Source organism: Sinocyclocheilus grahami, unplaced genomic scaffold (assembly GCF_001515645.1).
Source record: "Sinocyclocheilus grahami isolate Dianchi unplaced genomic scaffold, SAMN03320097.WGS_v1.1 scaffold1539.1, whole genome shotgun sequence".
Taxonomy (NCBI): domain Eukaryota; kingdom Metazoa; phylum Chordata; class Actinopteri; order Cypriniformes; family Cyprinidae; genus Sinocyclocheilus; species Sinocyclocheilus grahami.
In genome coordinates, this window is record NW_015506718.1 from 62,058 (window position 1) to 74,506 (window position 12,449).

A 12,449-nucleotide genomic window follows, 5' to 3' on the forward strand; every position below is an offset into this window, starting at 1 on the left:
AGTTCTCTTGGAGTTCTCTTGGAGTTCTCATGGAGTTCTCATGAAGTTCTCTTGGAGTTCTCTTGGAGTTCTCATGGAGTTCTCATGAAGTTCTCTTGGAGTTCTCTTGGAGTTCTCATGGAGTTCTCATGAAGTTCTTATGAAGTTCTCACAGAGTTCGTATGTAGTTCTCATGGAATTTTCACTGGGTTCTCATGGAGTTCTCATGAAGTTCTCATGGAGTTCTCATTAAGTTCTCTTGGAGTTCTCATTGAGTTCTCATGAAATTCTCATGGAGTTCTCATGAAGTTCTCATGAAGTTCTCTTGGAGTTCTCATGAAGTTCTCATGGAGTTCTCTTGGAGTTCCCATGGAGTTCTCTTGGAGTTCTCATTAAGTTCTCTTGGAGTTCTCATGAAGTTCTCATGGTGTTCTCATTAAGTTCTCTTGGAGTTCCCATAAAGTTCTCATAAAGTTCTCTTGGAGTTCTCATGAAGTTCTCATGGAGTTCTCTTGGAGTTCCCATGGAGTTCTCTTGGAGTTCTCATTAAGTTCTCTTGGAGTTCTCATGAAGTTCTCATGGCGTTCTCATTAAGTTCTCTTGGAGTTCTCATAAAGTTCTCATTGAGTTCTCATGAAGTTCTCATAAAGTTCTCATAAAATTCTCATGGAGTTCTCATAAAATTCTCATGGAGTTCTCATACAGTTCTCATGGAGTTCTCATACAGTTCTCATGGAGTTCTCATGAAGTTCTCTTGGAGTTCTCATGAAGTTCTCATGGAGTTCTCATTAAGTTCTCTTGGAGTTCTCATTAAGTTCTCATGGCGTTCTCATTAAGTTCTCTTGGAGTTCTCATAAAGTTCTCATAAAGTTCTCATTGAGTTCTCATGAAGTTCTCATGGAGTTCTCATAAAGTTCTCATAAAATTCTCATGGAGTTCTCATAAAATTATCATGGAGTTCTCATACAGTTCTCATGGAGTTCTCATAAAGTTCTCATAAATTTCTCATGAAGTTCTCATAAAGTTCTCATGAAGTTCTCACAGAGTTCTTATGCAGTTCTCACAGAGTTCTTATGCAGTTCTCATGGGATTTTCACTGGGTTCTCATGGAATTCTCATGAAGTTCTCAGAGCTCAAAGGGTTCTCATTGAGTTTTCATGGTCTTCTTGCAGTTTTCTCACAGGGTTCTCACAGGGTTTTCATGGGGTTTTCTCTTCCCCTCTTCATCAGGAATGACACACTTCCATTGCAAGTCGTTTTTAAGCCTCCATTCATATTATGGCTATAATTGTATTATTGTTTTTGATTGTTATGGTTCTTGTCACGAGGGAAAGGAAGAATCTCCTGCAAAAGTAATAAAGGACGGTGGCTTGTGATGTTCAGGACGGAAATGAAAATGCAGAGCTGAGATTTGCAGGCGCTTTATTTTCTCGTTGTTTTGCACAGACCGAAGCGACTCTTCCTTCTCCCTCTCATCTCTCTCTCTCTGATATTTCTCATGTGTTTTTGAGGCTGTAATAAGGACATGTGATGTGTGAATTTTTTATAACATTATATAAGCAGCGTCACCCCTGGAGATCCGTGGCCCCGTTTCTGAGCTTTTGCTTTAAAAACAAGCAGGAGAGGAGGATGAGGAGGAGAGGGAGGTGAAGGCTGTCTGACAGGAATCCTCTGGAGCGTCACGTCATGACACACTTGACACGAGTGATGGAGCGGCTTGATTCGGTGTAGACCTGCTGCTGATGTGTGTTGGAGTGCTGATTGGGAAAGATTGTGTGTGTGTGTGAGAGAAATGTGTGTGTGTGTGTGTGTGTGTGTGTGTATGTGTGACAGCTGTAAGAAAAAGAACGTCCAGCCTAAAGAAGCTAATGAACTCAAATATATCCTTGCACATCTAAATGTGTGTAGATAGCATGTGGATTCTTGACACAAATCTTTTGAATCTGGTCACCCAGAGATTCGATCAGGTGAGGCTTACGTTGTTCACGGATTCATTCAGAAAAACAATTTTGCACCAGTGTTTTCCCTGTAAAAAACTCTGTTATTTCATTCAGAGTGAAAGCACTGATTGATGCAGAGGCTGTTATGTGAAGTTCAGTTGTTTTGTGTCTGTCAGTCATGATGCTCTTGTTTGGATGGTGCTTTGATGCTATGCTTTAAAAGCCAGAAATAAATCCAAATACATGGGAATGAATTGTTGACATAGAAATAATTTGCCATGTTTTCCAGTTTTATTGGTGATTTGTGTTGGACAGCGCAGGAACATGGCTTGCTCTGGTTCCTCATCAGCTGCAGGAGAAACGCAGGCTGTTCAGCTTATGATCAACATTCACACACACTGTGCTCGGAGAGTGTGTTTCTGTTAATCCTCACTGACCTTCACAAGCATCCGAGCACTGGATTCACATGACAGACACACAGATACTGATATGATGTTCTGTATGGTGAAAACAGTGAAAGCACTGATTGATGCAGAGGCTGTTATGTGAAGTTCAGTTGTTTTGTGTCTGTCAGTCATGATGCTCTTGTTTGGATGGTGCTTTGATGCTATGCTTTAAAAGCCAGAAATAAATCCAAATACATGGGAATGAATTGTTGACATAGAAATAATTTGCCATGTTTTCCAGTTTTATTGGTGATTTGTGTTGGACAGCGCAGGAACATGGCTTGCTCTGGTTCCTCATCAGCTGCAGGAGAAACGCAGGCTGTTCAGCTTATGATCAACATTCACACACACTGTGCTCGGAGAGTGTATTTCTGTTAATCCTCACTGACCTTCACAAGCATCCGAGCACTGGATTCACATGACAGACACACAGATACTGATATGATGTTCTGTATGGTGAAAACTATTTGTGCACTGTTAAAAGTGACAATTTTGTTTTAAAATACATATGTGAGCCTGCAGCACAAAAGCAGTGTTAAGTCGCTGGGGGATATTTGTAGCAATAGCCAACAATACATTGTATGGGTCACAATTATACATTTCTCTTTTATGCCTAAAATCATTAGGATATTAAGTAAAGATCATGTTCCATGAAGATATTTTGTACATTTCCTACCGTAAATATATCAAAACTTAATTTTTGATTAGTAATATGCATTGCTAAGAACTTCATTTAAACAACTGAAAGCTGAAATCTCAATTTAAAAAAAATAAAAATAGACCCTTATGACCCTTTGTGCTCCAGGGTCACATATTTCATTGAGTTTGAGAGTTTCTTTTTTTTTTTTGTAACAAAATCTTCTTCCATGTGTCCACCATACATCAGAGAGAGAGGGATCTTGGGATGTAATTGCAACAATACAGCATTTTTAACATGATTATAGTGGTATTATTGTGAATATATAATTTAAAATGTGCAATTTAATTGTTTAAAAATATCCATAGGATATTTTAAGATAAATTTGTGTCCACCAACTAGAGCAGCACGATTAATCGTTAAAAGATTGTGATCTCGATTCAAATACTCAAGCAATCCCATTTTTAAATGTAATCGATTCGCCCATGTCTATTGAATCTTTGAAAAAACTCATACCTGAACATTCAGATCTGTGTTTGTGCTGTCGCTGACTCAGAGAGCAGACAGTTAGCATGTTTGGGTAAGAAACACAGTCTTTTCATCTACACAGTATTATTTCTGTCTTACAGTCATTGAGCAAAAATGACTGAGTATTTTAAGTTGTTTCCACTGTTAGAAAAAATGTAAGTGATCGCACTGGCGCCTCCGTGTGCTGCAGAGCTTCAGCTTCCACTCTACGCAAACGATTAGATAAGCATCTAACATTTAAACTAACATTGTGATATACTTGAACTGATTTATATATAGATTTTATTTTAGGCAAGCCCTGATGATTTGAGAAGGCTAAATTAATCAAACATATGCTATGCTATGATCAATTCACTGTCTGCTGCTGGCCTTTACTTAAAAAAACAAAAAAACTTACATTTAACGAACAAAAAATACTCCAAATGTTTTTCTAAATTTAATTTATAAAAAAATGAAACGAAATATAATCACTTTTCCATTACATACACAACTGTACTATTTTAATAGCTGAAACAGTAGTATAAGCTTTTGGGAAAAGGGGAAAAAGACCCGTGCAGGGCTTTAATCTACTTTAAAGTTTAGAATTAGACAGCCTTTGCACACAGGCTTACGCTGAAAACAACAAAATGGAACCTCAAGGTTGATCTAGGAAAATGTGTGGAAATGTATAGGGCCCCATTCCTATAATTTGCCTGGGGCCCCCAATTCACTAAATCCGCCCCTGATGGCAGGTCTCTTCTCGCACCGTTTCTACGCGACAGGAGCGGCAGTCGGGAACACCTGGTGGCACAATTAGGAAATCCTGTGAAGGCTAGACTCGGAGCGTCCTCCGAAGGATGCTGTGTTTGAACTGGGACGCAGCTTTTGTGTCTGGTTGTCTTTCTCCAGTAACGAGGCTTATGTGACTCTCACCTGCTCTTGTTCACGCTTCCTCTTTTCTCACTTCTTCTCTCTTTCACTCTCTCCAGCAGAATAAATTATGTATAAATTATGTATATGCAAATGTCAGTAACTATTGCCAAGAGAGCAATTTTCATTTTCATCCATCGTTTTTGCCGCTGGTGGATTTATTGTAAACTCAATTTACATTAAAGGTTTAATTTGCTGACGGAGTGCTGGACATTTGTGTGAGTGTGTGTGTGTGTACTCACATATTCCTGTAGCTCAAACAGTAAAGCACTGCACTAATGCTAAGTTCATGGGTTCAATTCTGATCACACGTGCACCTAGAATGCAATGAAAGTTAAAACGTGTGTGTGTTTGTGTGTGTGTGTGTGTGTGTATTGTGTGTAATTGTTGGATTTGTGTGGCTTTAATGGATCATTGTGCTATTGGATCAGATGTTTTGATCATCTCTCCTGTGTGTATTTAGGCAGCTGGTTTTCATGATGCTTGTTTCTGTAAGAGTATCTCACACACACACACACACACACACACACACACACACACGCACGCGCGTGCGTGTGTCTGCCGGCTCTCGTTGTGCTGCTCACAGGAGTGTGTGAGTGAGATGTGCTGTGACAGCAGCTGCTGGCAGATGATTACTGGACATATGCACACCGTCACATGATCAGCCTGCTCCGTGTGTGTGTGTTAGGGGTTGGAAAGCTCAGGATAGAGTTAGGGTGACATTTAAGCAATGAAAATTCTGTCGTCACACATTTTTCTTCATGTATATTATTTAATATATTTACTTAATTGTAGTGTGTTCTGCTGGGTTTAGTAATTCATTTGGACTTTAATTACATCAATCAGATGCCACAGAATACTTTACTCAAAATATATCTTCCTCAGTGCGTTGTAACAGCTGCTTGATCTGCGTACCGTCACTGTGACTGAATTCAGAACAGCACACTAGCATTCTAGCATACTACACTGACTGATTCTGAGTAGTACACCTGTCCGTCCATTACTTGTCCATTCATTCATCCGATTATCCATCCATCCATCCATGTGTCCATCCATCTATCTGTCCATACATCCATCTGTTCGTTCATTCATCCGTTCATCTATCCGGCCGTCCTTACATTTGTCCAACCATCCATCAATCCATCCCTTCATCCATCCATCCATCCATACATTCATCCATCCCTTCATCCATACATTCATCAATCCCTTCATCCATCCGTTCAGCTATCCATCCATCCATACGTTCATTCATCCGTTCATCCATCCGGCCGTTCGTACATTTGTCCAACCATCCATCCATCCATCCCTTCATCTATCCATCCATATATTCATCCATCCATCCATACGTTCATCCATCCCTTCATCCATCCGTCCATCCATCCATCTGTCCATTTGTCCGTCCATCCATCCATCATCCATCTGTCCGTTCATAACTTCATCCATCCCTTCATCCATCCGTTCATCCATCCATCCGTCCATCCAGCCATCCGTCCATCTGTCCGTTCATCCATCTGTATATCCATTCATTCATCTGTCCGTCCATCCGTGTATCAATGGAGCGGCGTCTGAAGCGCAGCAGGCGTTTCAGGAGGAAGTTAATTGGGTGTAATCAAGCTTAGCTGTGCGTACGTATGCTGCCAGCGAGATTGCATGAAACTCACTGCTGCTAAAACACGTTTGTGAAATGAATGATAACGGCCCAAAACAGCCCAACATCCCATAATGAGCAATACGAAGAATGATGCGCACAAAATAATAACTGTCTCCTGTAAGTATGTTGACAATATTCCCACAGAAACTCCTTAATTGAATCTGTTTCCCTGCGAGAGACGATGTTTGTATTCCTCTCTCTCTCTCTTGTTCTTTCTCTCTCTCTCTCTCTCTCTCTCTCTTAGCTTTATCTCCTCAATTAAACTGCTGACATTTTCAGCATCCCAGATCTGAAATGAAAAAGCTCTCGGTTGCCCACAGGATGTTTTTACAGCGTTTATGCCATGTATGAAGTGACTGTGATCTGCCAGACAAACGTCATCAGTTTTTACGTTATGAAGCAGACGTATAATAATCACAAAATACCCTCATTCACCATTTTATTTGATGTCTTGGCATTGAAACCTTCTTTCTGCAGCGTCTGGCCTCTCATGAGCTGGTTCTTGCTTTAGTCCTGGTTTTTGGGATCACATCAGGGGCCAGATTCTTGAAATGTTTTGAAAATAAATGTGTAGAAATTTTTTTTATTCCCCAAATATTATTTTCTTTTTTTATTAAGACAAAATGTAGCAAGAATTTTGTTTTTTTAATTCAGTATAAATGACTTCTTAAAGTTAGCATAAACTTCACACTGTCTTAAATCCCCAAATTTAAGATGTTGAATGAATTCTTGAATTAGGTTGGTTTCAGATGATATCTGCACTCGTTTCCTGCAGCTCTTGACGACTGAAGGTTAGTAAAAAGGTTTTCAACAAGAAAATTCATTAAACAAACACTTTTTATGCCCTTTAAGTCAAGTCAAGTCAACATTATTTATATAGCAATTTTTACAATGCAGATTGTGTCAAAGTAGCTTTACAGTATTAAACAGAGAAACAGTGTGTCAAAATAGTGTGCCATTCTCCTCTGGCCAGACGAAACCAGCAGTTTAATTCTAGGCTGCAACAAAGTCAGATTGTGCAGAGGACTTGTCTGGTTCCCATGATCTTGTCCCGATGTCCATCTAGATGATGGGGTCTTTGGAGGGAATCTGTTTCTGGAGCTCATCTAGTTGTCCTGATCTCCGCTTTAGAAAAACAATATGATCGTGAGGTGCTTACTGTGTTTAATAGGTAAGGGATAATGTACATCCAGCCAGTTCTTATCGCAGAATAAAGCCCAACAGGTTTATCGTTGCGAAGCGGAGGGCTGTTGTATAAAACTGAAGGACTTTATTTTTAACTAGCTGGATGTACATTATCCCGCTTATTACATGGCTACTTGCCACAAAACGAAATAATTAGACACGAAATATTGATTTGAGCTGTAATATTTGAACGCAAAGCTTCCGTGAAGAAAGCAGTTGCTAATAAGCGGCAAGTTCAAACTAGATGGACATTAAGAGATATGGTACAGACATACTACTTATTACACGGCATTTCACAATATAAATAATTATAGCAATAAAAGATACTGAATTTAGATGAAACCGTTTTAAAATCTTACCAGTTGTTAGTTATCTTACAATCCATTACAGTGTACAAACCAATCGTCTCAAAATGGCAGCAGCTGCGTTTGAATGAAACGAGAGCAAGTCCACAATACCAGGATGACAGAATGAAATATTTGTATAGAGAATATTGATTTGAGTTTTAATATTTTATTAGACAACCAAATGCAAAGCTTCCATGAAGAAAAAAAATGTTCTGAGCAAGCGAATAGTGCCAACTGCAGTTACACTGATGAGCCTGTGTTGTTAGTTTTTACCGGTTGTTAACGGGGAATAACATACCTCGGAATGTGCTGACTGACCAATCAGAATCGAGTATTCCACAGAGCCGTGTAATAAATAGATTTATCATTAATATTCGTCAGGATTTATTTTGTTATATTAGACTACTGTCATTTTATTCAGAAAAAAAGAGAATATTTGAGAACTTTTGAGAAAATTTTAAGATTTGCACTTCTCAATTTCTTGAGATCAGTTCTTAAGACAGTTGTTGTGAATCCAGCCTCAAGTCCTGAGAGTCTCTGCTGATGCTTCATTAGATTCTTCAGAATGATGTTGAGAGGAGAAACAGTCATTGACGTGACTCACATTTCTTTCTGAAAATCAGCTCTGAAATAAACGCACACACTTGACAAGAAAAGAGAAATATAACGGCTGAAGATTCTGTAATTGCTCTGTCTCTCCCTAAACGAATGTCCCGTTTTGAGACATTTAATTTCACGTGTAATAAACATACGTGCAGAAGTAAGCCAGCACACACACACACACACACACACACACACACACACACCGTGTAATAAACATACCTGCAGAAGTAAGCCAGCACACACACACACACACACTGTACAGTAGGATAATTAAAAGAAATAATCATATTTTAACCATCTTCCATTTCACAAAGCAAAAGCATCATGAAGTTCGTTATACTGCTGCAATGAACCTTAATTAGCCCCCCCCCCCATACTGACTGCCACGGCAACCAGCCCCCTCCTGTCGCCATAGCAACAGAGACCCGTAACATTTTAATAAGTGGGTTTTTTTGCTGTCAGTGTTTGTAAATGTCACCTGACAGCAGCCGCACTGCTGGCATCTCTGAAAGATCCTGCCAAAACTCATCAGGGATTCCTGCGTTCCTTCACCCGTTCCCCCTCCACACGAGCGTCCGGCCGAACGCATCCTTCACAGAGCAGCTCTGCTGAGATTTGATAGGATTTCGATTTGACTCGCTGTCCGGCAGGCTTTGACTTTCTCAGCGTGCAAAATGAGTCGTCGTGTTTTATTTTGGGGATTTGGCGCTCGGAGAGAGAGAATGCAGGGATAAATAATGCGACACGCTTCTCTCTCGCTTCTGTTAATTAGCTGCTGCGCTGTTTCTTTAGTAAATAAAACATTGAGGGAGACACAATTAGCCAAGCCTGTCGAGCTCTCAGCATCTGTCTGCAGCAGCTGTTTCAGACAGACAGAACGTTGGATAATTGAGGAGGAGGAGAGATGCTGGACGAAATGCCGCTGGGACGCAGCGCTAGACTTATCGGAGAACATTCGGAGCAGTTCAGAATCTGTTTCTAAATGACAAATTATAAATGTATGGAGTTTTGGACAGTCTAGAGTTTATGGGTGAATTCCAAACAGCTTTTTTTGCGCCCTTGAAGGGCATTTCGGGAATCGGATGCCATTTGTAGGGACGTTCCAAATGAAAGTGATCTGAATCCCTTCTGAAGGGCCCTTCCAGAAGTCTGTTAGCGAAAGGAACATGTGATTGTCACTTCATGGAAGTAATTACCATTTGTGATCATGTGATCTTCGGTTAGGAGATCTTGTGATGCATTTTAAAGCAAAGTTGGGGTTGATTTCGACTTCACATACAAATGTAAGTCGAATAGGCTAATTAAATTTGTCTATTTTATTGTAATACAAAATATTTTTCTTCAGTGATAGAAATATGATTTAAGATGGTAGTGAAAGCAAGTGTCAGCAAGTATAGCATTAAAAAAGTTTAAAGGTAATAAGACACAATTGAAAAATATTAGAATAAAATAATAAGAAGAAATATTTATTTGCAACAACTGATGGAGTGTCGAATGCTGCACGCACGTGGAGAGTTGTCAAGGTAACATTTGGTCAGTCATTCCCTGCATCAAGGGGGTTGATTTCGACTTCACATACAAATGTAAGTCGAATAGGCTAATTAAATTTGTCTTTATTTTATTGTAATACAAAATATTTTTCTTCAGTGATAGAAATATGATTTAAGATGGTAGTGAAAGCAAGTGTCAGCAAGTATAGCATTAAAAAAGTTTAAAGGTAATAAGACACAATTGGAAAATATTAGAATAAAATAATAATAAGAAGAAATATTTATTTGCAACAACTGATGGAGTGTCGAATGCTGCACGCACGTGGAGAGTTGTCAAGGTAACATTTGGTCAGTCATTCCCTGCATCAAGGGAGTTCCAAGCGCTTATACCAGAGAGTAATGCCCTACACCCTTCAAAGAACACACTTCAAGGGCTCTGCCCTTCTAAGGGAGTAGGGCATAGGGATGCTCACTTCCATTTGGATTTCGCCCTATAATTCATCTGCAGCATGTGACATCAGTGTCAGTTACCACAGAAGCTGGGTTTGTTTCAACACACATTAAACGCATGTGCAGCAGTGCGCTTGTATTGTAAGCATATGGAGCGAGGCCTTCCAGCGGGTCTGACCGCTCTTGCATGAACTCTTCGGTAGAAATGTTCATTATGTGAGCTGTGTTTGTGGCTGAATTGTCATGTGGACTATTCTCGATCTGCTCATACGCTTCGGATGAGTTTCTCCGGCTATAGGCCTATCCATGTTTTCTCCTGCTGTGGACGTGAAGCACAAGCTCATGCCTGATGATGTCACAGCAGTTTGTCTCATGTGAACACAGACGGTGTGTTTGAGCTCAGCAGTGTCTCCATTACTGTACATGTGATTCTTACAAACCGAGTCTGAACTGTTTTCACTGTCAGTCATCATCATCATGTCGCAGATGCTGTAGACAGAGCTGAGCATCTAGAAGTGCTGCGGTTTAAATGAATTGTATTTAAGTCCAGTTTCTGATAAAGATTATGTTTGCTATGAACATTCCTGTAGATTTTCATTTCAAATCACAGACACTGTAAACAATTTTAAAGTAAATAAAACAGTAAAACAATAAAATAACATTTGTTCGTTTCGACTTTAAAAATGCACATTTAACTCAATGTGTTAATTTCTGTTTCTTTGTAATTATTTTGTGAAATGTCTTTAAGTGCTCGTCTATCTATCACATGATGCTGGTGTCTGTTGTCATGGTTTCACCTGTAGGGTGTTGTGATGTGAGTGTTGTTTGCTTTAGTGAGAAAGAGATGAGATGCTGATCTGTGAGTGTGTGTGTGTAAGAGAAAGAGAGAGCGAGAGAGAGAGCATGCTGTTTTCTTCTGGCCTCTTACTGGGTCACAGCTGCTAAAATACTCCTACATGATCAGTCAACTGCTGTTCACACTGTTACACACTCATACGCACACTCACTCGCTCAAACACACACACACACACACACTCACTCGCACACTCACTGACTTACTTAACACACACTCATTTACACACTCACTCACTCACTCACTCACTCACTCACTCACTCACTCACTCACTCACTCACTCACTCACTCACTCACTCACTCACTCACTCACTCACTCACTCACTCACTCACTCACTCACTCACTCACTCACTCACTCACTCACTCACTCACTCACTCACTCACTCACTCACTCACTCACTCACTCACTCACTCACTCACTCACTCACTCACTCACTCACTCACTCACTCACTCACTCACTCACTCACTCACTCACTCACTCACTCACTCACTCACTCACTCACTCACTCACTCACTCACACACACACTCACTCACTCATATACTCACACACACACTCACTCACTCACTCACTCACTTACACACACACACTTACTTAACACTCACTCACTCGCACACACTCACACACACACACACACTCTCACTCTCACAATCACTCACTCACTCAATCACTCACTCACTCACTCACTCACACACACACACACACACACACACACTCACTCGCACACTCACACACACACTGGCCCTGATCTGTGTCTGACTGTGTTATTTCATGTATCAAGGCCTCATGTTGTGCTGTCAGATGCTGTACGTCGGTCCTGTTGTATTAACGCAGTGTTCTCTGTCTCCGCAGTGGACGGCTGTACGGATTGGTCTGTGGACTACCTGAAATACAAAGTTCTGCTCGGGGAGCCTGTGAGGATTAAATGTGCTTTATTTTATGGATACATCCGTGCGAACTACACACATGCTCAGAGTGCCGGACTCAGTCTGATGTGGTACAAAAGCACCGGCCATGGAGACTTCGAGGAGCCCATTTCATTCGACGGGAGCCGGATGAGTAAAGAGGAGGACTCCATCTGGTTCAGACCGGCCGAGTTACAGGACGCCGGACATTACTCATGCGTGTTAAGGTACTAGCTGTTTCTTCCTCTGTGTGTGTGTGTGTGTGTGTGTGACTCAGTCTGATGTGGTACAAAAGCACCGGCCATGGAGACTTCGAGGAGCCCATTTCATTCGACGGGAGCCGGATGAGTAAAGAGGAGGACTCCATCTGGTTCAGACCGGCCGAGTTACAGGACGCCGGACATTACTCATGCGTGTTAAGGTACTAGCTGTTTCTTCCTCTGTGTGTGTGTGTGTGTGTGTGTGTGTGTGTGTGTGTGTGTGTGTGTTCTCTCTTGTCGCGCTTTTGTGTGGGGTTTTTGTGTG

General features: G+C 40.7%; 1 protein-coding gene across 1 annotated transcript in view; it reads left to right on the forward strand.

Annotated features, from left to right (window-relative positions):
- LOC107571023 (interleukin-1 receptor accessory protein-like 1-A) overlaps positions 1-12,449 on the forward strand; it is a 72,542-nt gene that overhangs the window by 55,823 nt on the left and 4,270 nt on the right. The window contains exon 2 of the mRNA XM_016257308.1: positions 11,872-12,151. Coding sequence (XP_016112794.1) covers positions 11,872-12,151 — 280 coding nt within the window. The remainder of the gene's footprint in view (positions 1-11,871; positions 12,152-12,449) is intronic.